Genomic DNA, 26,507 nt, shown 5'->3' on the forward strand with positions numbered 1-26,507 from the left:
CCGACCGTGGATTTCCGCCTCAGTCTCAGCCCCCCACTGCTCAGTACTTCCTTGCCCCTCAGCCAGGCCTGCTTCTCCCCACTGCCAGACCCTCCCACAATGAAGAAAGGCTGGACATCCTCAGCTTTTCAGCAGCCTTCCCTCACCTCAGGCACCTCCTTGCTGCAGCAGAAACCTGGCCTTCTGGGCACACCACTCCTCCCTGCTGTCTCACGGGGTGATTTTCTGTTATCCTGTAGTAGTTGGTGGGATCAACTCTTCCTTACTCCACATTGATGCTTCCAGACAATCACCCCTCCACTCGCAACACCATTAGGCTAGGCTCCTTTCCCCTACGTGGTTTTCTCCTCTGCCCACTTCCCAGCACTTTGCTTCAGTCATCATAGGCTTTAGCACCTCACACACCTCCATCTTCTACACTCTAATTCCCACCATGATCTTGAGTGACGCCTCATCCAGCACCATGTCCCCTCAACTTCTCAGACTCCTACGTGTCTGATGACTTCCTTCCCTCCTCAGGCCCCCCTTGGGCCTGTCATCTCCCATGACTGCTTTAACGACAACCAGAATTCCTTCCTACCTGCCTGTGTAACTGCTCCACTTTGACCACTCTCATTTCATCTGGACCTTCCACCCACTGACCCCTCATCTTTTTTTTTTTTAATAAATTTATTTATTTATTTTATGGCTGCGTTAGGTCTTCGTTGCTGCATGGGCTTTCTCTAGCTGCAGCGAGTGGGGGCCGCTCCTCGCTGTGGTGTGCAGGCTTCTCACTGCAGTGGCCTCTCTTGTTGCGGAGCACCGGCTCCAGGCGCGCACACAGGCTCAGCAGTTGTGGCGCGTGGGCTTAGTTGCTCCGCGGCATGTGGGATCCTCCCGGACCAGGGCTCGAACCCGTGCCCCCTGCATTGACAGGCGGACTCCTAACCACTGCACCACCGGGGAAGCTGCCCGACCCCTCATCTTTTTATGGAAGAGTTCACACATATACAAAAGTAGAGAGAAGATCTGTCTGTTTCATCTATCGTCAAGAGAACTTCACAGGTAGAATTGTGAAGTTCCATCAGGAAACACCTCTCTGCTTTTAAGCCCCCTAAATATTTGTATGCCAACTCTCCCAGGCACTGCTCTAGGCATTGAAGGTGTACAGCAGTGAACAAAACAGAACAGAAGCTCTTGCCCTCCCTGAGATTTTATATTCCAGTGTGCCTTTTCCTAAACCATTATCCCTCTCCATTTCACTTGCTTCTTGGGTCAGAATCACAGTCCAACACTTTATTTTCTTGTCAGCACTCTAATTCCCTGCTTTGTCACCACACCATCTCAGTGCCAGCTATCTGCTTACCTGGTGCTTGCCTCTGCGTACAGGCAAGTCATGCTTCAAGGTCACACGCGAGGGCAGGTTGCGCCCACCAGTTCTGGGTGGGTGTCCACTCGCTCAGCAATTCTGCATGTTTCACTGGGAACTTAACACCCGCTTCAACAGCTTCTTAACTTCAGAAGTTGAAAAAAGAAGTTGATCTGTAACAAATTACCTCAATTCCTAATGTCCAGGAAGAGCAATAATAATAACAACAATTCACAGTTATTTGAAGGCATATTATGTGCTAAGCACTGTTCTAAGTATTTTACATGTACCCCACCTCAACTAATCTTCATAACCCTAATATAGGCAAAACACTTAGGCTGATATCGAGCACATCGGGCTCAATAACTATTACCTATTGGGGTTTTTTTTAACATCTTTATTGGAGTATAATTGCTTTACAATGGTGTGTTAGTTTCTGCTTCATAACAAAGCGAATCAGTTATACATATACAGATGTCTCTATATCTCTTTCCTCTTGCGTCTCCCTCCCTCCCACCATCCCTATCCCACCCCTCTAGGTGGTCACAAAGCACCGAGCTGATCTCCCTGTGCTATGCGGCTGCTTTCCACCAGCTATCTATTTTACATGTGGTAGTGACTATATGTCCATGCCACTCTCTCACTTCGTCCCAGCTTACCCTTCCCCCTCCCCGTGTCCTCAAGTCCATCCTCTACGTCTTTATACCTGTCCTGCCCCTATTCCCTGTTGTTCTTGTTATTAAATTCAGTGCCCAGTGTCCCACTCTGAGTTATGCAGCACCATAGTTCAGCCCCATAAGATCATTTGCTGTTTCCCGCTCCTTCTGGCTTGCTTTCCATACTTCTGTACCTGCCGCTGCCTCTGCTTGTCCTGCTCTCCTTCCTCGAACCTGCTTATTGATGAAGGTTCAGTGCAAGTGTTCTTTCTCCCAGAAGCCTTCCTTGACCATCCCCTACCCCACACACAGCACACTTATGTCACTCTTTTGTCCCGTGTTACACACATATGTGTATCGTAGCCGTTTATCTCGGTGGTATAACTTTTTCCAGGATAAACGGGAAAGGAGCTCACTTTTACTGACTGCCCTTCAGTATTTCATGTAATGCACACACAACCCAGTGAGGTGGGTGGCGGTCACCTCATTTGGGAGCTGAGAAACCTGATAATGAAAACTATTAACTAACTTCCCCAAAGACATACAGCCAGTGAAAATCAGAGCTGAGCTCCATCACCAGGTCGGCTTCAATCTAAATCAGCCTGTGTTCTTTCAGCTACGCCCACTCCACATTCCTAAGTTTAAACCATGTTTTAGAAGCTGATGTTTGTTTTGATGGGTGCTCCGTTGGTTACGCAAGCATGGTTTTGTTCTGAACTTGATTTCAGTGTGGCAGGCGCCGGATGAATGTTCTGTCCCCTCGTCACGCAAGCACGCTTTTCTTGGACCAATTTCAAACACTGGCCAAATTCACAGGCACATTTTGCGCTGTCACCATACTTTCTTGAAACAAAATCTTTCTGACTGATTTGTAATCGACAATCATTTTTTAAAACTAGTAACCCCTTATTTATAATGTTCTTAAAATCTCATAGTCATATACTTCATGACTCCTGTGTTGGCTTTTTCTTTTCTGATTATTGACTCTGTGTCCCCAAAAGTTAACGTTGCCGGGTCCATAACTTCTAGGTCAGATTTCCAAGTAGTATCACTAGGAATTTGAAATCATTTTATTCACCTTTCCTCCACTTCCCAAGCTTCTACCCCTACATGATATTCACACGGTAAGGTATATCATACTCCTAATCAGTTATCGTGTGGGGAGAAACTGATAACATACGGTTAAAATAAGGCAACTCAAAAAAAAATAAATAAATAAGGCAACTCAAATAAGGATAGAATGGAGTGATAACATTCCAAGTCAGAGTAGCAAAAAATAAAGTTGTTCAGAGTAAGAGCATCGCTGGTAACTGTGTCCCTCCCTTTCACTAACCCCCGTGTCCAGTGTGTTGGCAAGGCCTGTGAGTTCTGCCTTTAAAGTTATCTCAAATCCACGCATCTCTCTCCATTGCCTGGGCTTTACTCTACTTTAAGCCACCATCACCTCTTTCCTGGAAACTTCCAATAATCCCTTGAGTGATCTCCCTGAGTCAACATCCCTCACCACCGTTCACACTTCTGCCCCTTTGTCATCTCCACACAGCAACCAGAGAAGCTCTTTAAACCGTAAATCACATCTGGTCACTCCTCTGCTGAAGCGAATAATGAACTTTGTATATAGTACCTTGGCAAAGCAGACAGTACATTAATCTGGATATTTCCTGCTCCAAATTACCCAGAGTAACACATTTTAATTGCCCAAATTTGGAAAGATTATGAGCCCCGCCCCCATCCAGACTTCTCTGTATATTCTCGTCCAACACAGAGGAATGATAGAGAAAATGTGCTCTCCTATAAAACATGCCTTGCATTCTGCAACTGGCCTTAACTAGACTGCTGCATTTTTGCCTGGGGCAGAGAGCCAGTGTGTCTAGATTCAGGTAACAGAGGCAGCGTGAATGAAGCTTTAGAAATATAGTTTTCACAGGTCTGGATCGAACTGTGGCAGTGGTGCTATTGTTCTAACGCCAGCTGTACTGAAAAGGGAGGCAAGAATGCCAAATGAAAAGTTGTCTGTTAAAAGATGTCAGTCTTGCACAGAGGAAAAAGCGATAGCAGTTGTTAAGTGTATGAGTGCTTGTAGAAAAGTGAGTTGGATCACAGTATATTAACATACACCTAAATACAGTTGTGCTGTATTCATTAAAGCTTCGATCTGAATCTGTACCAAGACCGTTGTACTCTGAAAAATGTATCCTTGTGTGAGGTTAGGTCAATGAAAACACCAGGATTCCTGAGTAGGGAAAAACAGGCACGTGTGTGTGTGTGTGTGTGTGTGTGTGTGTGTGTGTAATGCTAATGAGTCATTGCCAAATAAAAGCACACATATATTCATATATATGTACTTAACTTTAACTTGTCATTAGTAGATGAAACAGATGTTCATATCTTTCAACAGATATTTATCAAACACTCAGTGTTGACCAAACTTAAATTGTAAAAACCTGGATTAGCCACTTCCTCGTTGTCGCTCGGGGTCAGTTCCTGCATTCTCATCCCCCCTCCAGTTCTGCAACTCAGTAAAAGAAGAAAAAAGAGAAAATATGTGCATACGCCTATAGAGTAAAAAACTAGGTCAGACTCCTCCTGTCACATGATCGTCCTTTCATTGGTTCCTCCAACCCACTCTGCCTGCCTTTTTTTTTTTTAAATCATTGTGGTACATTCACTAACTGTGCTTTTTACTGTGGGCCCTTTAAGCAAGACCAACTGAACAACTGTCACAGGGGCTGCAACTGTCATAGATTCTGCAAGTTTGCTTCTGGGCTCTTAAATGCATTTAGTTTAGGAGAGCCTTAAGTATTAATCATGGCTTCTGATTCAAACCCAGCCTCTGAGGATACTTTTCAAGGTAAGAAATTATCAGGAGGGGTTTCCTGCCCTGACCTTGGCAGTAAATTTTTTTGTGCTGAGATAACGTTTATAATGAGAGGGTTACTGACCCGTAGTCAGTAATGTACGTGCCACGCTGAACGCTTGAGGACTTATTGGCCATGTTTGAGACATGTTTTTCAGAAATAGTGATGCCGTTAAACCCGCTTACCTGCTTTTCTCTTCTCTTGCCAGCTGACAGGGATTGGGGGTTTGGTTTTGACTCCGGAATGCAGATTTTTCTGAGCAAAGTTGTTGCCTCCATGTTTTAAGAAACCGTCTTACAGTTCAGGCTCTCATGTGTTAAATCTTTATCAAAACTACAGGTACTGGGAACAAATTCTCTTTGGTACATGTTTTTAGATATGCTTCATCTGAGAATATTCTCAGAAAAGCATTCATGGTTTATTCATTTGTGTACATCTAAGAAGTGACCTCTTTAGTGATTTAGACAGTATCATCTAAGTTACTCTTTTAATGAAAGTTTTTCCCCCAATCTTTATTTCAGCTCCAGTGTGCTGCTCTGCTCGTTACAACCTAGCATTTTTGGCCTTTTTTGGTTTCTTCGTTCTCTATTCATTACGGGTGAATCTGAGTGTGGCGTTAGTGGATATGGTAGATTCCAACACGACTACAGCAGATAATAGAACTGCCAACGAGTGTGCAGAGCATTCCACTCCCATAAAAGTTCTTCACAACCAAACGGTCAGTGCTGTTTTTCAAGCAAATGATCTTAATCCTAAAATACTTCCGAGTAAAAATATTGAAAAATATTGAATGTATTCATCCTACAGAAACACAGACACTTTCTTCATGTAAACTTTGAATCATTTTCTTTTGTGTTTTCCCAGTAACTGGTTAGACAGTTAACTTATAACTAGCTGCTGCTGCTGTGCCCTGATCTGTTTGAAAAGCAGTTTTTCAGTTTCCTCCGTAAACATACCGTCCTTGAAGAGAATTTGGAAAAACCTGTCTGGCGTATTAGAAAATTAGGTTGTTTTAGATGTTGCTAAATAGTTTTCATGGGACCATTATTTAATAGCTGTACTACTTAAAAGGGTCCTGTTGCAGGAGGATTAAGATAATCTCAACTACAGGATGAAAAATAAGAATGGGTCAGTTTCAAAAAAAAAAACTCTATACATGCCTCACCTAAGCTGCTGATGTCGTTTCGCCTCCCTCATATTATACTGGAATTGATAAGTGCATGTTCATCATTCGTTCAGAATTGAGTTTTACACACTTTCAACATTTTCTTTTGTCTCACATGGGGAGACAATACAGGCGGGAAAGGCTGGTGTCCTTTTTTTGTGTGTGTGGCCACACTGTGCGACATGTGGGATTTTAGTCCCCCGACCAGGGATTGAACCTGCACCCCCGGCAGTGGAAGTGCACAGTCTTAACCACTGGACCGCCAGGGAAGTCCCAGGTGTCCTTTTTTTGGGGGGGGGACGTGGGCCTCTCACTGTTGTGGCCTCTCCTGTTGCAGAGCACAGGCTCCAGATGCGCAGGCTCAGCGGCCATGGCTCACGGGCCCAGCCGCTCCGCGGCATGTGGGATCCTCCCGGACCGGGGCACGAACCCGCGTCCCCCACATCGGCAGGCGGACTCCCAACTACTGCGCCACCAGGCAAGCCCCTGTCCTTTTTTATAAGTGTATTTTCATCCATCTTCAGTGCTCACAAAGGAGCCAAATCCCACGTGGGTGAGTCTCTCCTGCCGTTTACAGACAAGATCACTCAAACAGGGAAGAGGGTTTCTGCCCAAACAAGCACATGTACAAAATAATGACTTATCACAAATCTTTACATTGGGCTTCAATAATGTTGCCGAATATGTATTTGGGTACACATCACCCACTCTCCCCACCTCAGCCTGTAATTGCTGGACACTCCATGAAGCCCCGGAATTCCACAGAGAAGCTGCAGATTGGTACTCTAAACAAGGATAATTAGGGCTTTGCTTTGTGTCTTTACTTTCGATAAGTACTTTTCATGATCCACCTACTTATTTGCCCTACATCGACAGTAAAAAGAAATCCTGAATGGTTCTTAACATGTGGGTAGGTTACAGGGCTATGTGTGCTGAAGATGTCAGATACTCAGTCACCAGATCTTCATTTTCGCCTTACTGTGTACTGCTACTAATTAAAAGACATTTCCTACTCACGTGAAGTTTCTGGCTTGGTTTAAATTCTTGCTCTTTTGTAGAGCTCTATGTCCTTGTTGAAGTGCTTGGTCTGAAATGGTCTATTAATAAATGGTCTCTTAATTATCTATATTTTTGCATACTAGTAGCCAACATTAAGTGAATATTTAGTGTGTGTCAGGCCTTATTTTATGGGCCTTTTTCATTTAATCTTCCCAGATCACAAATCCAGTAAGTAACAGAGCTGGGCTTGAACCCAGGCCGGGCTCCGAAGCCTAGCCTGGCCACTGCAGTATCCTGTTCGTAGCTTTCTGGATTAAACCTGTGCCTTTTTTGAGCCTTCTTTGTCATGGTCATTACAAAATATCTACAATTCATCCCATAGTCTAGTTTCATAAAATAGCAAGCCTTCCTGAACATTATGACTTTCAATGATTTTCGATTCACTTCTAGAATCTGCATGTCTGTATCACGGTGACTCACCTACCCAGTAGAAAGTCTGCATGTTCTTCGGTCTAAAACAGTGGTTCTGGGGAGTTTCCTGGCAGTCCAGTGGGTAGGACTCGGCACTTTCACTTCTGTGGCCCAGGTTCAACCCCTGGTCGGGGAACTAAGATCCCACAAGCCTCACGGCCAAAAAAACAAACAAACAAAAACAGTGGTTCAAAATTACATTTATATGTACTCACATGCCAGTAAGAGAAAGGAGCCGTTTCATCAAGGTCTTAAAAGGCTGTTCTTTTTCCTCCTACTCTTTACAGGGTAAAAAGTACCGATGGGATGCAGAAACTCAAGGATGGATTCTCGGGTCTTTTTTTTATGGCTACATCATCACGCAGATTCCTGCAGGATATGTTGCCAGCAGAAGTGGGGGGAAACTGCTGCTGGGATTTGGGGTCCTTGGCACCTCTGTCTTCACTCTGTTCACTCCCCTCGCTGCAGATTTCGGAGTTGGAGCCCTCATTGCACTCAGGGCCCTAGAAGGACTAGGAGAGGTAATTTTTTTTCTCTTTTGTTATTCTTCTTACCCTATATCACTTTCTTGTCTGCTTAAAGATATCATTCTTGGGCTTCCCTGGTGGCGCAGTGGTTGAGAGTCAGCCTGCCGATGCAGGGGACATGGGTTCTTGCCCCGGTCCGGGAAGATCCCACATGCTGTGGAGCGGCTGGGCCCGCGAGCCATGGCCGCTGAGCCTGCGCTCCGCGATGGGAGAGGCCACAACAGTGAGAGGCCCGCGTACCGGAAAAAAAAAAAAAAAAAAGATATCATTCTTTGATATGAATATGAACCAGAAAAAATGACACTGGAAGATAATAGGGATTTATTTTTTAGTTAGAAACTGATTGACTATGAAATAACATGAGTAGATTTCACTTGTGGTCAGTGAGGTCTTGAGTGGGGGCACTCCAAAATTAGAAGCTTTACTCAAAGACTAGAGAAAACATTTTCTAGGGGAATACTTCATAGCTTCCCCTACTCCCTTCTACTGAGGAGATAAGAAACCACTATTAAAACCATGAGGACAGACCATCCTACTTCTTGAACTTTTGCCACTGTTTACCTCTGCTCCATCATTGATTGCCCAGGTCTAAAACATATTTTACCCAATAGACTATCAAATTGCCTTGTTTTCCTTTAAATTTTTTGTTTTTCATAGAACTTCTTCTTTATCATTTGTTCTTTCTTCTGGTCCTCTAACTTAGAGACAAATAATTTATTGTTTTATGTAGCTATCTTTTTTTTAGTCCTGTGATTCTTCTGGCCTTTCTGCTGCTTTTAAAATTGTTATTATTAATTTTTATCTTTTTTTTCTCTCCTCCTAAGATTTTGATCATTTTTTAATTATTTTAAAATTTTAATTTCTTATTTTTTTCCTTTCCACTTCTCTTTTGCATTTCGTCATGTGTACCTCCACCTTTAAATAATTATCTCGTTTCATTTCTAACTTTGAACTTCTCAAGGCATAGGTTTATTTCGCTCTCTCTTAACATTTCTTTAACCAAGCAAGATAGTGGCCTCTGGGTTTAGTATACAGCTTAAAGGTTATTTTGTATCATGCTGTGTAGGAAAAACACTGACTGGAGTAGTAAAATCAGAGTTTGAATAATAACTCCACTGTATCTAACGGTGGAACCATAGGTTTTAATATAAATATTATACAAATACAATATATAATATAAATCAAATATATTGAATACCTGCCCCATCCTCAGTCACAGCTCAGATGTGATAATAACTGCTAGAAAACTTTGGAAATTGCCAAGTGCTTTTTAAATGTAAGCTTTGGTCACTCATCTGGACATTCTTATTTTGTCCTTATCGAATAGGGGTATACCAAATAAACCCTTCTTGACTACAAAATAAAATTACCCCCCCACTAACAGGTTCCTTTTCTCCTTATCTAAGTAAAATATATACAGGTCCCTTTTCTCCTTATCTAAGTAAAAAACTAAACCCTCCTTGACTACAAAATAAAATTACCCCCCTACTAACAGGTTCCTTTTCTCCTCATCTAAGTAAAATATATGTCTTACAGATAAACTGAAGTTCTAAGAGGTTAACTGATCTTTCTGAGGCTACACAGCTAGTGAATGGCCAAGGAGAGCTGTGAATCGACTGCTGCAAATCTACCAGAATCTATTCCTTCCTGTTCCCTTGTAGCATCTCCTCCTCTCCCAAGCCTCTGTGAGCCTCCCTGCCTTCACTGTCTTGTTGCTTCTCCATTACCAGTAATTAGTATTTTTTAAAATTGAGGTATAGTAGATGTCCAATATTATATAAATTTCAGGTGTATAATAATTCCAAATTTTTATGTATTATACTCCATTTATAGTTATTATAAAACATTGGTTATATTCCCTGTGCTGTATAATATATCATTATAGCTTATTTATTTTATACATAGTAGTTTGCACCTCTTAATCCCCCACTCCTATCTTGCCCCTCCCCTAATTGGCATTTACTAGGCTAATTATCACCAGAAAAGAAAAAAATACCGGTAAACACTCTAATTGAGTGTTTTTTGGTAGTACCATTTTTTGGTAGGACCATTTTTCCTGTTGAGTAAGGTGAATCTGAATTTTCTTCTAGTATCCCACAGTATTAGCTCAGTAATTTTAAAAGTTACATATTGATAACATTCCCATTGCATTCAGGCCATAAATAAAGTAAACGAGGGTTTCCTGGTGGCACAGTGGTTAAGAATCCGCCTGTCAATGCAGGGGACACGGGTTCAAGCCCCCATCTGGGAAGATCCCACATGCTGCAGAGCAGCTAAGCCCGTGTGCCACAACTAATGAGCCTGCACTCTACAGCCTGTGCTCTAGAGCCCACAAGCCACAACTACTGGGCCTGCGTGCCACAGCTACTGAAGCCCGCGCGCCTAGAGTCCGAGCTCCGCAACAAGAGAAGCCACGCAATAAGAAGCCTGTGCACCACAACGAAAGAGTAGCCCCTGCTTGTCACAACTAGAGAAAGCCCTCGCGCAGCAATGAAGATCCAACACAGCCAAAAATAAATAAATTTATAAAAAATAATAATAATAAAGTAAATGAGTAAAATTCACCATGGGAGGGTACCTTTATATCCTCATTCAGTACATTCTTTTACAGTTTTTGTAACCCTTGCCTTGCAGTCCTCAAATCAGTTGACAGAGTCCACAAGTCTTTGTTCAGATTTTGAAAGTACTTCATTATGAGGTATTTGCACTCAGCACTGTAAAGACATCTCACTCCATGAAACCTGATTCCAGCGTGAGTCTTATCCAGAAACTTCTCTTGCAACAAAATACTCAACTGAATTTAAAACATGAACAAAACTACCTTGCATTTCGTCAGAAATATCTTTTTCCCTTCCCAGGGTGTCACATTTCCCGCCATGCATGCCATGTGGTCTTCGTGGGCTCCTCCTCTTGAAAGAAGCAAGCTTCTCAGCATTTCATATGCAGGTGAGATAACTGTTCTTGTGAAGGTTTTCGCTACAATGTGTTATCTGTATATCAACCTTGGGGGAAGGGCGCAAAGCAGAATCATGCAATGTCAGGTGCTTTCTTTGGGGAAAACTTAAGTTGCAGGGGTATAACTTTATTCTTAATGTTCTTCTTTGGCTCACCAGCATATAGCAAAGTGGCTTCATTGACTACTGTCATTTTCTCCGTCTGCCATCATTTATTTCAAAACATGTTGCCTTTTCAGATGTTGATATAGAGAATGCTTTAACAAAACAAAGCCAAAAAAAAAAGCTGGAAAATTGAACACTTTTGTCCTTCAATTGAGATTTGATTTGATCATCTGATAAGCTGGTCATGACTTTCAACCCCTCCCTTCAGACACCTTGTTTTCTATGCATTTATTTGCTATCATTTGGTCTGTAGGTAAGATAGCATGAGCTTTATATGTGAATTATAATTTTTCCAGCTCACACACTGAATGAAAACTTTTTATTTATTTTTTTGACACATAGTGCCTGGCATGGAGCAGATATTCAGTAACTATTCAACCCGGTTTTCTTGCCTTCCTATTCCTTGCCTTCACCCAATTGAAGTTCCCAAACCCACTTTCTGCTTTCCTACTTCCATTCATTTGCTCACCCTGTTACACCTGCCTCTATATCTTCTTTCTTATGGGACCAGATCTTGCCCATCTTTTCAAAGTCCCACTGCTGCTTCTTACATCTTTTCCTGATCTCTAGAGGTCAGAGGTAATCCGTCCTACATTTGAACTTCCATATTGCTCTGTGACACTCAACACTTTCTAACGTGTAATAATTATTTGTTTATATTTACTTCCTATATAAGACCAAAATTTGAGACCAGAAACAATGTCTGATTATTTTAGCTCCCACTGTACCTTCTAAGATGTCTTCTTAGGGAGGGTGGGAGGGAGGGAGACGCAAGCGGGAAGAGATATGGGAATATATGTATATATATATAACTGATTCATTTTGTTGTGAAGCTGAAACTAACATACCATTGTAAAGCAATTATACTCCAATAAAGATGTTAAAAAAAAAAAAAAGATGTCTTCTGTTTGGTGGTTAAAATGAATTTTATCACTTATTTATCCGAAACAATTGTGTGCAATATATTTGGGGCAAATTAGATTACCAAAAGCTTCGTTCTTTTTTCTCCAGGTGTGCTGCAGTAGGCTATGTTTAGAGACCATCTTTGAGCCTTTCCCCAAACACTTGGCTTTCTAACACATTTACTAGTAATGTGGCATTTACTAGCTCATATTATAATAGGTCTTCTATTGATTGATGCCTTCTAATTCATCAGTAGCGACATAATTGTAACTAATATAACTACATATTAATGTATACATTTTACATATTGTGGGTTTTCTAGTAAATGATCCCTTAAGAGAATGGGTTGTTTATATTTACATGTGACTAACTCAACTCCTATAGGATTTGAATCACTCTTTCTTTTCTCTATTGTCTGTTATCCGTCTTCTTTAGGCTGTAGACCTGTGTCCCCTCTTTGTTCATTTTTCTCCAAAGTTTACAAAGTCTTTGTTGTTATTCTAGGAGCACAGCTCGGGACAGTAGTTTCTCTTCCTCTTTCTGGTATAGTTTGCTTCTATATGAATTGGACTTACGTCTTCTACCTCTTTGGTAAGTTTATTCAAAAATGTAACCTAAATTATGATGTGATACATCCAAAATGTAATAGTGATCTAATAATTGGTTAAAATATGTATATTCCAATTCACTGAAGTACCCATCTCCTAGGCCACAAAGCTCTGAAACATTTACTGACAACCTGTTTTTCAAGTTTATGTGGTTAAAATGATCCAGCTGAGTTGTGACCTGATGTTAATTTTGGAATATTTGTTCAATAGAAACTGCTGTTGAATCCAGGACATAAATGCTATACTTACTATAAAAACTGCTGTGCTGTTTATTATAAAAGATGTATATTTTGAAAATATTTCTTCTCAAAGTAGGATGCTCTCACTTGGTAGTTTTAATCTTTTTTGTTTCTTTGTTTAGTCCCAGGGCCTTTCATTTCTCAATCTCAATAGCAGGACGATACACATATTTAATAAATTAGATTGCCATGTAAACATTTATGCAGGAAATATATCTGCAATCAAAACAAAAAACATCAATAAACGAAAGCAGATACCTGTGGAAATAATAGATTGTAAACTTTTATTTTTTAAAAGGTTTGTCTGGTAGGCCCTGATAGGCAGAGTCATGTGGTTAAAAGTTGTTCTCTTCAGGTGCAAACTTCCCATTACAAAATAAATAAGTCATGGGGATGTAATGTACAGCACAGTGATATTGTGGTACATACTTTTTTCTTTTTTTTTTTGGCTGCATTGGGTCTTCGTTGCTGTAGTGGGCTTTCTCTAGTTGCGGCGAATGAGGGCTACTCTTCGTTGCGGTGCACGGGCTTTTCCTTGCGGTGGCTTCTCTTGTTGTGGAGCACGGGCTCTAGGCGCACAGGTTTCAGTAGTTGTGGCATGCGGGCTCAGTAGTTGTGGCTCGTGGGCTCTAGAGCGCAGGCTCAGTAGTTGTGGCACACAGGCTTAGTTGCTCCACGGCATGTGGGATCTTCCCGGACCAGGGATCAAACCCGTGTCCCCTGTATTGGCAGGCGGATTCTTAATCATGGCACCGCCAGGGAAGTCCCTGTGGTACATACTTGAAAGTTGCCAAGAGAATAAATCCTAAAAGTTCTCATCACAAGAAAAAAAATGTTTGTAATTTTGTATGGTGATAGATGGTAGCCAGACATATTGTGGTGATTATTTCTCAGTGTATATAAATATCAAATCATTTTGTTGTACACTTGAAACTAATGTAATGTTATATGTCAGTTATACTGCAATTTTTCAAAAAAGTTTTTCCTCTTAAAAATTTAGAGGAGATAATACAAATAGCAGTTATCCCATTAAAGAATTATGAGAAGAACTTGAAAACAAAGCTGAAACCAATTTTTCATTAAGTTTATAATTACATAATTTTTTCAAGACAGAAAAATTGCTGTTGGTGCATACTGATTTCATTTACCTCTTATTTTTCTATTTTAAGGTATAGTTGGAATCATCTGGTTTATTTTGTGGATCTGGTTAGTTAGTGATACACCAGAAACTCACAAGACAATCTCCCCCTATGAAAAGGAATACATTCTTTCATCATTACGAAATCAGGTAAGGACTTTGGCACATTTTAAAAATAATTTCAGAATCTTTTTTTTCTTCAGAATTAAGATACCAGTTTTTTTAATAGATATTTCTGTTGTGCACACTCTAGGCAAAGTAGAGCAGGCGAATTAAATAAATCTACAAAGTACTGTTTTGTCCAAGAAATGTCAATTCTTTCTAGTTTAAATCTATGAAATTTAAAATCTAGAAATTTATTTAAATCTAGTTTAAATCTATGAAAAATTACTTTTCTAAGTCATTTTAAACCTTCTAGAGTAATGATTATCAAGTGAGCCTCCTTTGTCTTCTTAATTAGTAGAAAATAAGATGTGTTATTTACAAAAGGAATCTTACAGCTATACCCTAAATGCTAGTTGTTAGAAAACTAGTGTGTTTTTATCTGTATTTTAGAGTGTGATTTAACAAGGACAGCATATTTATTGTGATATATAATAGTATAATATGATATACACCTGTCTGCTCCTCTAGGGTAGCCCTTCAGGAAAAATTTATACTTAACTAGAGTAAGATTTGTTTCACTTAATTGAGCACAATAGCAAGTCAGAAATAAAAGTCTATCATAATTTAATAGTCTATCATAATTTAATTTATGATAAATTATGTATCATAATTTAATAGATAATTTATCATAAATTCTCAAGCCATGGGGACAAAATATTTGCCTTTTGGTGGGAATAAAAGAAGAACATGAAAACATTAGGAAAATTAAAATATATACAGTCTTTTCTTTAGCATTGTTAATGGCTTCATAGTCACTTTATTTGTTTAAGAACATAAAATATTTCGTGTAAGACTTTTCTTGCCCACTGAGTTATTATTACTGATATTTTCAATTTTTATATATAGTAAACCAGACAGTAATTAAACATTTACTCACTCACATTTCCTTTTTTTTTTTTGGCTGCATTGGGTCTTTGTTGCTGCTCACAGGCTTTCTCTAGTTGCAGCAAGTGGGGGCTACTCTTTGTTGTGGTGCGCAGGCTTCTCATTGCGGTGGCTTCTCTTGCTGCGGAGCACAGGCTCCGTACTTGTGGCTCACGGGCTTAGTTGCTCCGCAGCATGTGGGATCTTCCTGGACCAGGGCTCAAACCCATGTCCCCTGCATTGGCAGGCGGATTCTTAACCACTGTGCCACCAAGGAAGTCCCGCATTTCTTTTTAAGTTTTACAATTTGCTACAAAGATCTCTATAAACTGCTGAATTTTAAGAAATATGGCATCACTTGGTCTTTGCCAAAGGTTGACAAAAATCTGGAAGAAATCACCAATGTAATAAAGAAAGTTACTTTGAGATCTCAGTGTTCTCTGAGATGTTAATCAAATGAATCACCCACTTTTTCTCACTAAGGAACAGATTAAAAGACTTAAATGCATTGTAAATGGGTCTTGCCATGTAAAACTTGATATATCTTATATATACAATGGAATATTACTTGGCCATAAAAAAGAATAAAATTTTGCCATTTGCAGCAACATGGATGGACCTGGAGGGTATTACGCTTAGTGAAATAAGTCAGACAGAGAAAGACAAATACTATGTCTTTTTATTTATATGTGGAATCTAAAAAATAAAACAAATGAACAAATATTAAACAGAAACAGGCTCATAGATACAGAGAACAAACTAGTGCTTACCAGAGGGAGAGGGGTCAGGGCAGAGGCAAGATAGGTGAAGCTTGTACCTGATAGGTACAAACTATCAGGTAAAATAAGTAAGTTACAAGGATGTAATGCACAGCACAGGAATGTAGTCAACATTTTATAATAACTTTGTATGGAGCATAAGCTATAAAAATACTGAATTACTCTTTTGTACACCTGAAACTAATATAATATTGTAAGTCAACTATACTTCAATTTTTTTAAAAACTTGATATGTTTTCTCACATTTTTTCAGCATTGATGATTAATTTGCTTCTTCTAAAACTTCATTTTTATCATTCTTTTTGTGGACTTATGAAACCTTTTAGTTTATTTAGTTTTTTTTAAAGCTAACTTAATATATGCCTAAATCTGTCCATTATCCAAACCTAAGGTTAATTTGTTTTTCCATATGCTTCAGAAATTGGAATAGTCAGAAGCAAGATGAATTAGGGGAATTAGGTTTCATAGAACTCCAAACTGCATTCTTAAACCAGATGACATTGTAGTTGAAAATGTCATAAAATACTGTGTTACATGAAGCTCCACTTTTAAATCTTGGATCCAAGAAATGTTCGGCATCTGCTGTACTTCATTCGTTCCTTAAACATTTTTTGAAAGCTTACTGTGTCCTAGGTTCTTTGTCAGGTACTGAGGACTAAAAAATTAATCAAAGAGAGGGAATGAACAAGACATGGTTCCTGTGGGACCTGTGATCTCCAGAGGGAGACAGACATGGATGAACAGAATTTCAATATAATACAGGCTGAACAGTGCTGTGCTACAGGTTACACAGTACATCTTTGGTACAGAGAAGGCAGGGGTCTTCAGCAAGCCTAGGAACAGATAGGAAAAGCTCTGGTGTTGATGGTCTCTGGCCAAAGACTGTCAGCAACATACCTGTAGTTGAACAAAGGGGTTTCTTTCTTTCTTCCTTTTTTTTTTTTTTTTCTTTTTAAGTGTGGAACGCTTCGTGAATTTGCCTGTCATCCTTGTGCAGGGGCCGTGCTAATCTTCTCTGTATTGTTCCAGTTTTAGTACATGTGCTGCCAGTGTGAACACGGCGTTTCTTGTTTTGCTGCAGTGAAGAAGAAAGCACACCATGAGGAACCACAGGGCATCCCAGCGAGAGAGCAGAGGGCAGCTTGTTATAGCTTAGACTTGTGTTAGGAAGCAGTAGTGACTCACATTAGCCGGGAGAGGAAGGTTTTGCGCCTTTGTGTGGTTCATACCTTCTTGTTTTGTTGTTGTTGTTCTGTTTTTGGGGGGTGTTTTTTGTTTTTTGACCACACTGAGAGGCATGCTGGATCTTAGTTCCCTGACCACGGATCGAAACTATGCCCCCTGCATTGGGAGCCCAGAGTCTTAACCACTGGACCTCCAGGGAAGTCCTCATAGATTTTGTTTTTGTCTGTGCTCAGAGGTGATTAAGGAGTGGGCTATTTGTCTCATTCCATCATTCTCTTTTTTTTTTTTTTCGCGGTACGCGGGCCTCTCACTGTTGTGGCCTCTTCTGCTGCGGAGCACGGGTTCCGGATGCGCAGACTCAGCAGCCATGGCTCACGGGCCCAGCCGCTCCGTGGCATGTGGGATCTTCCCAGACCGGGGCACAAACCCGTGTGCCCTGCATCGGCAGGCGGACTCGCAACCACTGCGCCACCAGGGAAGCCCCATCATTCTTATAGAGTGACTTTGTTCACAGTCAATGGAGCACACTGTGGCCCAGCTGTTAGAAGCAGGCCAGCTCAGGTGACAGCAGCCAGAGGCTGCTTGTTTCTTTCTTACTGGTAAAGGCTGTATCTGCACAATCTTGCAAGAGAAGTTGGAGTTAACCAGGCAAATTGGAAGAGTGAGAGATGTGCGGGCATCCCAGGCCAAGGATGTGGTATAAGCAGAGACAGAGGAGAGAGAGTCGTACCTGCCAGGATAGTGCCAGGAGTCAGGTATTGCTGCAGGTAAAAGGCAAAGGCAGATAGAGGCAGGAGATTGTAGGGCGTGGGCAGAAGCCTGATCATGGAGCGTCCGGTACACCCCGCTGAAGAGCTTAGACTTTATCCTTTAGGCACTGGGATGCCATGAACTGTTTGTAAGCTTGAGGTGACAGAGTGAAGTTTGAGTTTTATAAAGCTTACGCTAACAGCTGTGTGGAGAGAAGGTCTGAGCCAGACAAGCAGGGGCTCCAGTTATAATGCTCTCTCAGTTATCCAGCTAAGAAAAGCCTGTACTTATAGGCAGAAATGTGATTTCATTCTTGCAATAAGTAGATTCTACATTTATGACAGCATGTATAGTTCTAATTCTGATTCAGAAATGTTACAAGAGAGGAATAAAATCTTCAGGGCACTCTGCAGGTAAACTCAGAAGGCCAGCTCATGACTAGCTCATGGATAGACTGCCTATAGTAAGTAACTAGTGAGTGCTTTAAGATCATCAACTACTGCTCTGTGTTGAAGATATCCCTTTTTTTTTTTTTTTTCAGATGTAGAAGAAAGGATTTATTATTACTTGCAATGAGTAAGGAGAACACCAGGGATTTTCCCCAAAGCAATGCCTCTCTCTCTTTTTTTTTTAAATTGAAGTATAGTTGATGTATAGTATTATGTAAGTTACAGGTATACAATATAATGATTCACAATTTTTAAAGGTTATGCTCCATTTATAGTTATTATAAAATATTGGCTATATTCCCCATGTTGCACAATATATCCTTGTAGCTTATTTTATACCTAATATACCTAAAATATACCTATTTTATACCTCTTTATCCCCTACCCTTATGATGCCCCTCCCCTGTTCCCTCTCCCCACTGATAATCATTAGTTTTTTCTCTATATCTGTGAGTCTGCTTCTTTTTTGTTATCTTCACTAGTTTGTTGTATTTTTTTTAGATTCCACAATTAATGATATCATACAGTATTTGTCTTCCTCTGTCTGACTTATCTCACTTAGCATAATGCCCTCCAAGTCCATCCATGGTGCTACAAATGGCAAAATTTCATTCTTTTTTACAGCTGAATAGTATTCCATTGTGTATGTTTACCATATCTTCTTTATCCATTCCTCTGTCGATGGACATTTAGGTTGCTTCCATGTCTTGGCTATTGTAAACAGTGCTCCAATGAACATTGGGGTGCATGTGTCCTTTCGGACCATGTTTTTCTCCAGATGTATGCCCAGGAGTGGGATTGCAGAGTCATATGGTAGCTCTATTTGTAGTTTTTTAAGGAACCTCCATACTGTTCTCCATAGTGGCTGCACCAATTTACATTCCCAACAACAGTGCAAGAGGGTTCTCATCTCTGCACACCTTCTCCAGCATTTATTGCTTGTGGATTTTTTGATGATAGCCATTTTGACTGGTGTGAGGTGTATCTCATTGTAGTTTTTTTAAATATTTATTATTTATTTGGCTGCACTGGGTCTTAGTTGCAGCACGTGAGGTCTTCGTTGCTGCACGCAGGATCTTCATGCGGGATCTTCATTGCAGTGTGCAGCATCTTTAGTTGTGGCATGAAGGATCTTTAGTTGCAGCATGCAGGATCTTTTTTTTTTTTTTTTTTTAGTTGCAGCATGCAGAATAGTTAGCTGCGACATACGGGATCTTTTAGTTGTGGCATGCAGACTCTTAGTTGCGGTATGTGAGATCTAGTTCCCTGACCAGGGATCAAACCCGGGCCCCCTGCATTGGGAGCACAGAGTCTTACCTGCTGGACCACCAGGGAAGTCCCCTCATTGTAGTTTTGATTTGCATTTCTCTAATATTTAGCAATGTTGAACATCTTTTCGTGTGCCTCTTGGCCATCTGTATGTCTTCTTTGGAGAAGTGTCTATTTAGGTCTTCTTTCCATTTTTTATTGGATTGTTTGTTTTTTTGATGTTGAGTTGTATGAGCTGTGTATATATGTTGGATATTAACCCCTTATCAGTCATATCATTTGCAAATATATTCTCTCATTCAGTAGGTTGTCTTTTCGTTTTGTTGATGGTTTCCTTTGCTGTGCAAAAGCTTTTAAGTTTCATTAGGTCCCATTTGTTTATTTTTGCTTTTATTTACTTGGCTTTAGAAAACAGATCCAAGAAAATATTGCTACAATTTATGTCAGAGGGTGTTCTGCCTATGTTTTCCTCTAGGAATTTTACAGTATCCAGTCTTATGTTTAGGTCTTTAATCCATTTTTAGTTATTATTTTTGTGTCTGGTGTTACAGAATGTTATAATTTTTTCTTTTACATGTAGCTGTCCAGTTTTCCCAGCATCGCTTATTGAAGAGACTGTCTTTTCTCCATTGTATATTCTTGCCCCCATTGTTGTAGATTAATTGACCATAAGTGCCTGGATTTATTTCTGGGCTTTCTATTCGGTTCCATTAATCTATGTGTCTGTTTTTGTGCCAGTACCATACTGTTTTGATTACTATAGCTTTATAATATAGTCTGAAGTCAGGAGCACATTCCTCCGGCTCTGTTCTTCTTTCTCAAGATTGTTTTGGATATTTGAGGTCTTTTACGTTTCCATACAAATTTTAAAATTATTTGTTCTGGTTCTGTGCAAAAAAGCCATTGGTATTCTGATAGGGAGTGCATTGAATCTGTAGATTGCCTTGGGTAGTATGGTCATTTTAACAATATTAATTCTTCCAATCCAAGAACATATTATATGAAGGTCTCTTTTTAAAAAAATTTTTAAGACATTACCACTTTACCCATTGAAGTTTTCTTTTCTCAAGAGATCTCGTATTGGTTTTTTTCTTTTCTTAAGTCTTTTTTTAAAAACATTTATTTATTTATTTATTTGGCTGAGGCGGGTCTTAGTTGCAGCATGCAGGATCTTCGATCTTCGTTGCAGCATGCAGGTTCTTTAGTTGCAGCATGTGGACTCTTAGTTGTGGCATGTGGGAGTAGATCTGCTTTTGGTTTTTTTCTTTTCTTTACTTAAGTCTTTTTTTTTTAATATTTATTTATTTGGCCGTGCTGGGTCTTAGTTGCAGCACGCAGGATCTTCAGTCTTCATTGCAGCATGCAGGTTCTTTAATTGCAGCATGTGGACTCTTAGTTGCGGCATGTGGGATCTAGTTCCCTGACCAGGGATCCAATGCAGGCCCCCTGCATTGGGAGCATGGAGTCTTAGACACTGGACCACCAGGGAAGTCCCTTTACTTAAGTCTTGAGAACAGCATGTTTTATAACTGTTTTGCTTCTCTTTTATACCTTTTAGAAAGAGTGTACAATTTTGCAGCCTTAAGCAAATGAGGGCTCTGGCTTGAATATTTAGTTGACCTAACTTAAGAACATATATTGCATGCAGCTTTTTCTAAACCAATTTGCTTTTATTTGCATTTGACAGGAAGACATTTTTTTTGTGAAGTTGCACGTAGAAGATACTCAAATGTTGTTGAATATCTTTACCCTTCCTTTATAGTCTAGAAGAATTTGCTCATCTGACAACAAATACATTTTTGTTTTGCCCTTTTCTGCTTCAACTTGTATGAAGAAAAAGCTGTATGGGCTATTATTGCTAATTTAATGATGCATTCTCTCTACAAGATCCAAGACCTCATTGATTGTTCCTTCAGAAATTCCCTTACTCAAATATCTAAAGAAAATTTGCTCCCAGCCAAGAGGGGCTAGAGCTGGTTCACAGGCTACTTCAGGGTTCACAGCTGGGAGCAAGATCTGTATGTCTTTTACATAACACACAGGCATGCGTGACTCCTGCCAGGTCCCTTGACATGTTTCTAGATCCCTCTGCCCCCAGAAAGGCACTTTTGCCCGTGGATGGATGCCAAATTGTTGCTGGGGGTAGAGGACAATGGATACCAGTAGGGGACATATTATTTGGCCATCTTGCTGATGTCACTCTCCACATATAGCTGGTTATGGTTGAGTGATTCTCCAGAAACATCAGATTATCAAAAATTCAATTGATATACTGCAAAAATATTCCAGTATGGCCCAGTTTGCTTCAGTTTTGCTTCATTTGTACAAGCAAGATTACGCCTAAATACTGGTGAAGAGCTACAAAAGCTATTATCAGAGCTTCTAAAACATCACCATCAGTAAGTGTAAATACATGCAGCATGAGTCTTAAAATTATTACATATTTCACATTAAAGTTTATATTTCCAGGAGGGGGGAATACATTATTCAGAATATATTTAGTTTTCAGAGATCAGATACATTTAAGCTCGTATCTTTCAACACAGAAGTGTGATTTCGTTTCCTTTGTGAGTTTCACAGCCATGTAAAAAGAGCTATATTCCAAATTCCTTTAAACTCTAAAATCTCTAGACTGGTTTTTTCCTTCCTCTTTGTCCTAAGATTTTCAAGCAAGGGGTGGCAGAGGGCAGGGGGGAGGTTGCAGAATTCTTTAATTACTACAGCAGAGGATCCCAAAGTTTGCTACACTTTGAAATCACCTGGGGATCTTTAAAAAATACAGCCACCTACCTCCTACACACCTCCCAACCTGATTTAATTGGTCTCAGTGTAATATTGGCCCTGGAGTGTTTTAAGCTCCCCCGGTGATTCTAATGTGCAGCAAAGTTTGGGAACCACTGCTGTGTAGAATCACCAGGGAAGCTTTTTAAAATATATGCCTTGCTCTAGAGCCCGCGAGCCACAACTACTGAAGCCTCCACGCCTAGAGCCCGTGCTCCGCAAGAGAAGCCACCGCAATGAGAAGCCCGCGCACCGCAACAAAGAGTAGCCCCTGCTCACCGCAACTAGAGAAAGCCCGCGCGCAGCAACGAAAACCCAGTGCAGCCAAAACTAAATAAGCAACAAATAAATAAATAAAAGAAAAATGAATCACTTATTGATAAATAAATAAATAAATAAATAAATAAATAAAATATATGCCTTGGCCCTCCACTCAGAAGTTTGGCTTTGGCTTTGATTCAGCAGGTCTGGGGTAGAGCACAGCCATCTGTAATTTTGAAGTGTCAAAGGTGATTCTGAAGCGTAGCTGGAATCGAGAACCACTGCTATGTAAGAATAAATGTCCCCTCTCCTTCTCTGCTCCCGCCTCCCCTACATCTTTGACATAGTGGAGAACACAAGAGCATATCTACCAAGTCACAACGAAAGTCCCTAGAAAAAGGCCACAAGAAGGTTAATACTGGTTCTTCCTCTTTTTGAAATAATAGTGAACCCTGGAGGTAGAAACATAGATTGCTCTAGCTTTTGAGGAAGACACAGCAGAGCCTCAGGATATAGGAAATGTAAGGAACTGATTTCCCAGGCCAGTGGTCTTCAGGCTTTACTTAATCATGCATCAATAAAGCAATGGGGACAGGGGCTTAACAACCTGAATATATGCATGTTTTTACAGTTATCTACATGCACTGCTGTACGTATGGACGTTATAAAACTTACATAAAGATAGGCTCTTTAAAGGGTGAGTAAGGTGAAATAAACAGTATGTACATCAGTTTTGAATTTTAATAGGAGAAACCTTTTTATCACTTAAAATTAGTAATGATATGTTGTTTAATGGGACCAGTGTGTTTGAATACAGTGTATTTTTTAAAATAAATTTATTTATTTATTTATTGGCTGCATTGGGTCTTTGTTGCTGTGCACAGGCTTTCTCTAGTTGCAGCGAGCAGGGGCTACTCTTTGTTGTGGTGCGCAGGCTTCTCATTGCGGCGGCTTCTCTTGTTGCGGAGCACAGGCTCCAGACGCGCAGGCTCAGTAGTTGTGGCGCACGGGCTTAGTGGCTCCACGGCATGTGGGATCTTCCCAGGCCAGGGCTTGAACCCATGTCCCCTGCACTGGCAGGTGGATTCTTAATCACTGCACCACCAGGGAAGTCCCAATACGGTGTATTTGATGAGCCTGCCATTATTTCGCTTGGTGAGGGAGCTGACAAAGGACTCAAGAGGGAAAGTGTCAATTCTACTATTTTCTTGGTGTTCACTCGTGCTTACATTATTAGACTTCTGTTTACTTTCTCCTTAAGAATCTTTTGCAGACATTGTTTGATTTTGTAGATTTGTTTTAATTAAAACTGGCTAATAAAATCCATACATCCATTTTAAAAGGCAGATGTAAACTGTAACATGCTGTAATATTACACCCAGGGCAGACCAACAGGTAAGGCTGCCATGAACCCCTTTTCATTGGGGAGATCATACAACATGTGATGGTCTGACATATTCCAGGGCCAACCTATTTGTTAAATATTAATAGAGCTTAATTTCTCTTTGTACAATAAAAGTGAGTACCGATAGAAGATCTGTTATGTCTTTCCACACCATGGTGGATAATCTTGCTACCGCTGGGGTGCTTGCACCCTGCTTTGAAGACCGTTACTCCAGATGGCTACATAAAAGCCACCTATTGCACAGTTCTTATAGGTCATTGTAAATGAATGAAGATTGGAGAATGAAATATGAATTCTAATAGGACTTCTAATCTCTTTCCTTTGCCCTTATGTCAGCCTCTGAATTTGATGATTAAACTGTCCTCTGTTTTTTAGGTGGAGAAAGTAATACTGCAGGTGACTTCTGACATTCGTAAGGAGTATTTAGTTTGACATTTTAGCTCTAAGATTACATTTCTGTTTTTTCTTCAGATCTGAATCATGGAGTTTCTATTGCTGTTTAATACTTTAAAAGAGTTGTTTAAAAATCTGGGATTTAGTAATCAAGGTTGATAACGTATTCTAGATGGAATTTTAGCTGATCGGATACAGATCTAAACATAGCATGAACATAGCTGTAGCTTATCCTAATTATGCCTGTCTTTTTTTTTTTTTCTTTTTCAGCTCTCTTCACAGAAGTCAGTGCCATGGGTACCTATGCTGAAATCACTAGCACTTTGGGCTATTGTAGTTGCACATTTTTCTTACAACTGGACTTTTTATACTTTATTGACCTTATTGCCTACTTATATGAAGGAGGTCCTAAGGTTCAATATTCAAGAGGTAAGAAAACATAAGTATCTGCTTCTTATAGAGAGTATACAGAATTTGTTTTTATCTATGTGAGACTCAGTTATTTTGCATCTTCCATTTTACTCTGATATACTAAATTCTAGAGACTGCTCTTTTTAGCCTTGCTTGTTCCTTTCCTCTGTGTGTGTTAACTCTTGATTCAGAGTATCTTGGCTGGTATGCCCTTTAACTGTGAAGGTCTTACTAGTCCCCAGGAACATGCCAGGATCTCAGATGATAAATGCAGGTGGTACCATATTCCTTTGGGATGATAGCCCAACTCTGCTGGGAGCCAAGAGGGGTGTTGGGAGACACAAGGTTCTCGTACAGAAGTCACTCTGCAGTGTTATCCAGGTGTTGGCAGAGCTATAGTTGCAAAGCTGTGTGAGACAGACCCCCCACTAAAACTGCCAGTTCCTTCTGAACTCATCAAACTGAGGCAATTCCTATTATCTCTATGTTGACGGAATTTGTCTTTAAAGAGATTGAAGAAAAACCTAAAGAGAAAGAGACACAGTTTGTAAGTAAATTTGGTCATGTTTTTGCCTTCAAGATGAAGGATAAATCAAAGATGTGAATGTTAGCAGCTAAAATGATAAAACTCTTAGAAGTGTCCATCTTTGTGACTTTGGGCTGGGCAACAGTTTCTTACATATGACACCAAAAGCACACAGTGACCAAAGGAAAATATAGATAAATTGGGCTTCATCAAAATTGAAAACTTTTGTGCCGCAAAGGACACTATCGAGAATAAAAACCCACTGAATGGGAGAAAATATTTGCAAATCATATATCTGATAAATATATAAAGAATTTATACAACTCAATAATAGAAGGATAAATAACCCAATTTTTTAAATGGGCAAAGGATTTGAATAGACATTTCTCCAAAGATATGCAAGTGACCAATAAGCCCAGGTAATGATGCTCAACATCATTACTCAATGGTTTGCACAGCAAAGGAAACCATAAACAGGATGAAAAGACAACCCTCAGAATGGGAGAAAATATTTGCAAACGAAGCAACTGACAAAGGATTAATCTCCAAAATATACAAGCAGCTCATGCAGTTCAATATCAAAAAAACAAGCAAGGGTCTTCCCTGGTGGCGTAGTGGTTAAGAATCTTCCTGCTAATGCAGGGGACACGGGTTTGAGCCCTGGTCCAGAAAGATCCCACGTGCCGCGGAACAACTAAGCCTGTGTGCCACAACTACTGAGTCTGCACGCTAGAGCCGCAAGCCAAAACTACTGAGCCCGCATGCCACAACTACTGAAGCCCGTGTGCCTAGAGCCCGTGCTCCACAATAAGAGAAGCCACTTCAATGAGAAGCCCATGCACCACAACAAAGAGTAGCCCCTGCTTGCCACAGCTAGAGAAAGCCTGTGCACAGCAACAAAGACCCAACACAGCCAAAACTAATAAATTAATTAATTAATTTAAAAAAAAATAAGCAACAAAATCCAAAAATGGGCAGAAGACCTAAATAGACATTTCTCCAAAGAAGATATACAGATTGCCAACAAACACATGAAAGGATGCTCAACATCACTAATCATTAGAGAAATGCAAATCAAAACTACAATGAGGTACCACCTCACACCAGTCAGAATGGCCATCATCAAAAAATCTACAAACAATAAATGCTGGAGAGGGTGTGGAGAAAAGGGAACCCTTTTGCACTGTTGGTGGGAATGTAAATTGATACAGCCACTATGGAGAACAGTATGAAGGTTC

General features: G+C 40.2%; 1 protein-coding gene across 2 annotated transcripts in view; it reads left to right on the forward strand.

Annotated features, from left to right (window-relative positions):
- Positions 1-26,507, forward strand: part of SLC17A5 (solute carrier family 17 member 5) — a 53,899-nt gene that overhangs the window by 7,028 nt on the left and 20,364 nt on the right. For both annotated transcript variants that reach the window (XM_082856124.1, XM_082856125.1), the window contains exons 2-7: positions 5,384-5,580; positions 7,785-8,018; positions 10,883-10,970; positions 12,551-12,637; positions 14,063-14,181; positions 24,603-24,761. In XM_082856124.1, the coding sequence (XP_082712250.1) occupies positions 5,384-5,580; positions 7,785-8,018; positions 10,883-10,970; positions 12,551-12,637; positions 14,063-14,181; positions 24,603-24,761 (884 nt within the window). The remainder of the gene's footprint in view (positions 1-5,383; positions 5,581-7,784; positions 8,019-10,882; positions 10,971-12,550; positions 12,638-14,062; positions 14,182-24,602; positions 24,762-26,507) is intronic.

This window comes from Leucopleurus acutus (genome assembly GCF_964270905.1).
Source record: "Leucopleurus acutus genome assembly, chromosome: 15".
NCBI classification, from domain to species: domain Eukaryota; kingdom Metazoa; phylum Chordata; class Mammalia; order Artiodactyla; family Delphinidae; genus Leucopleurus; species Leucopleurus acutus.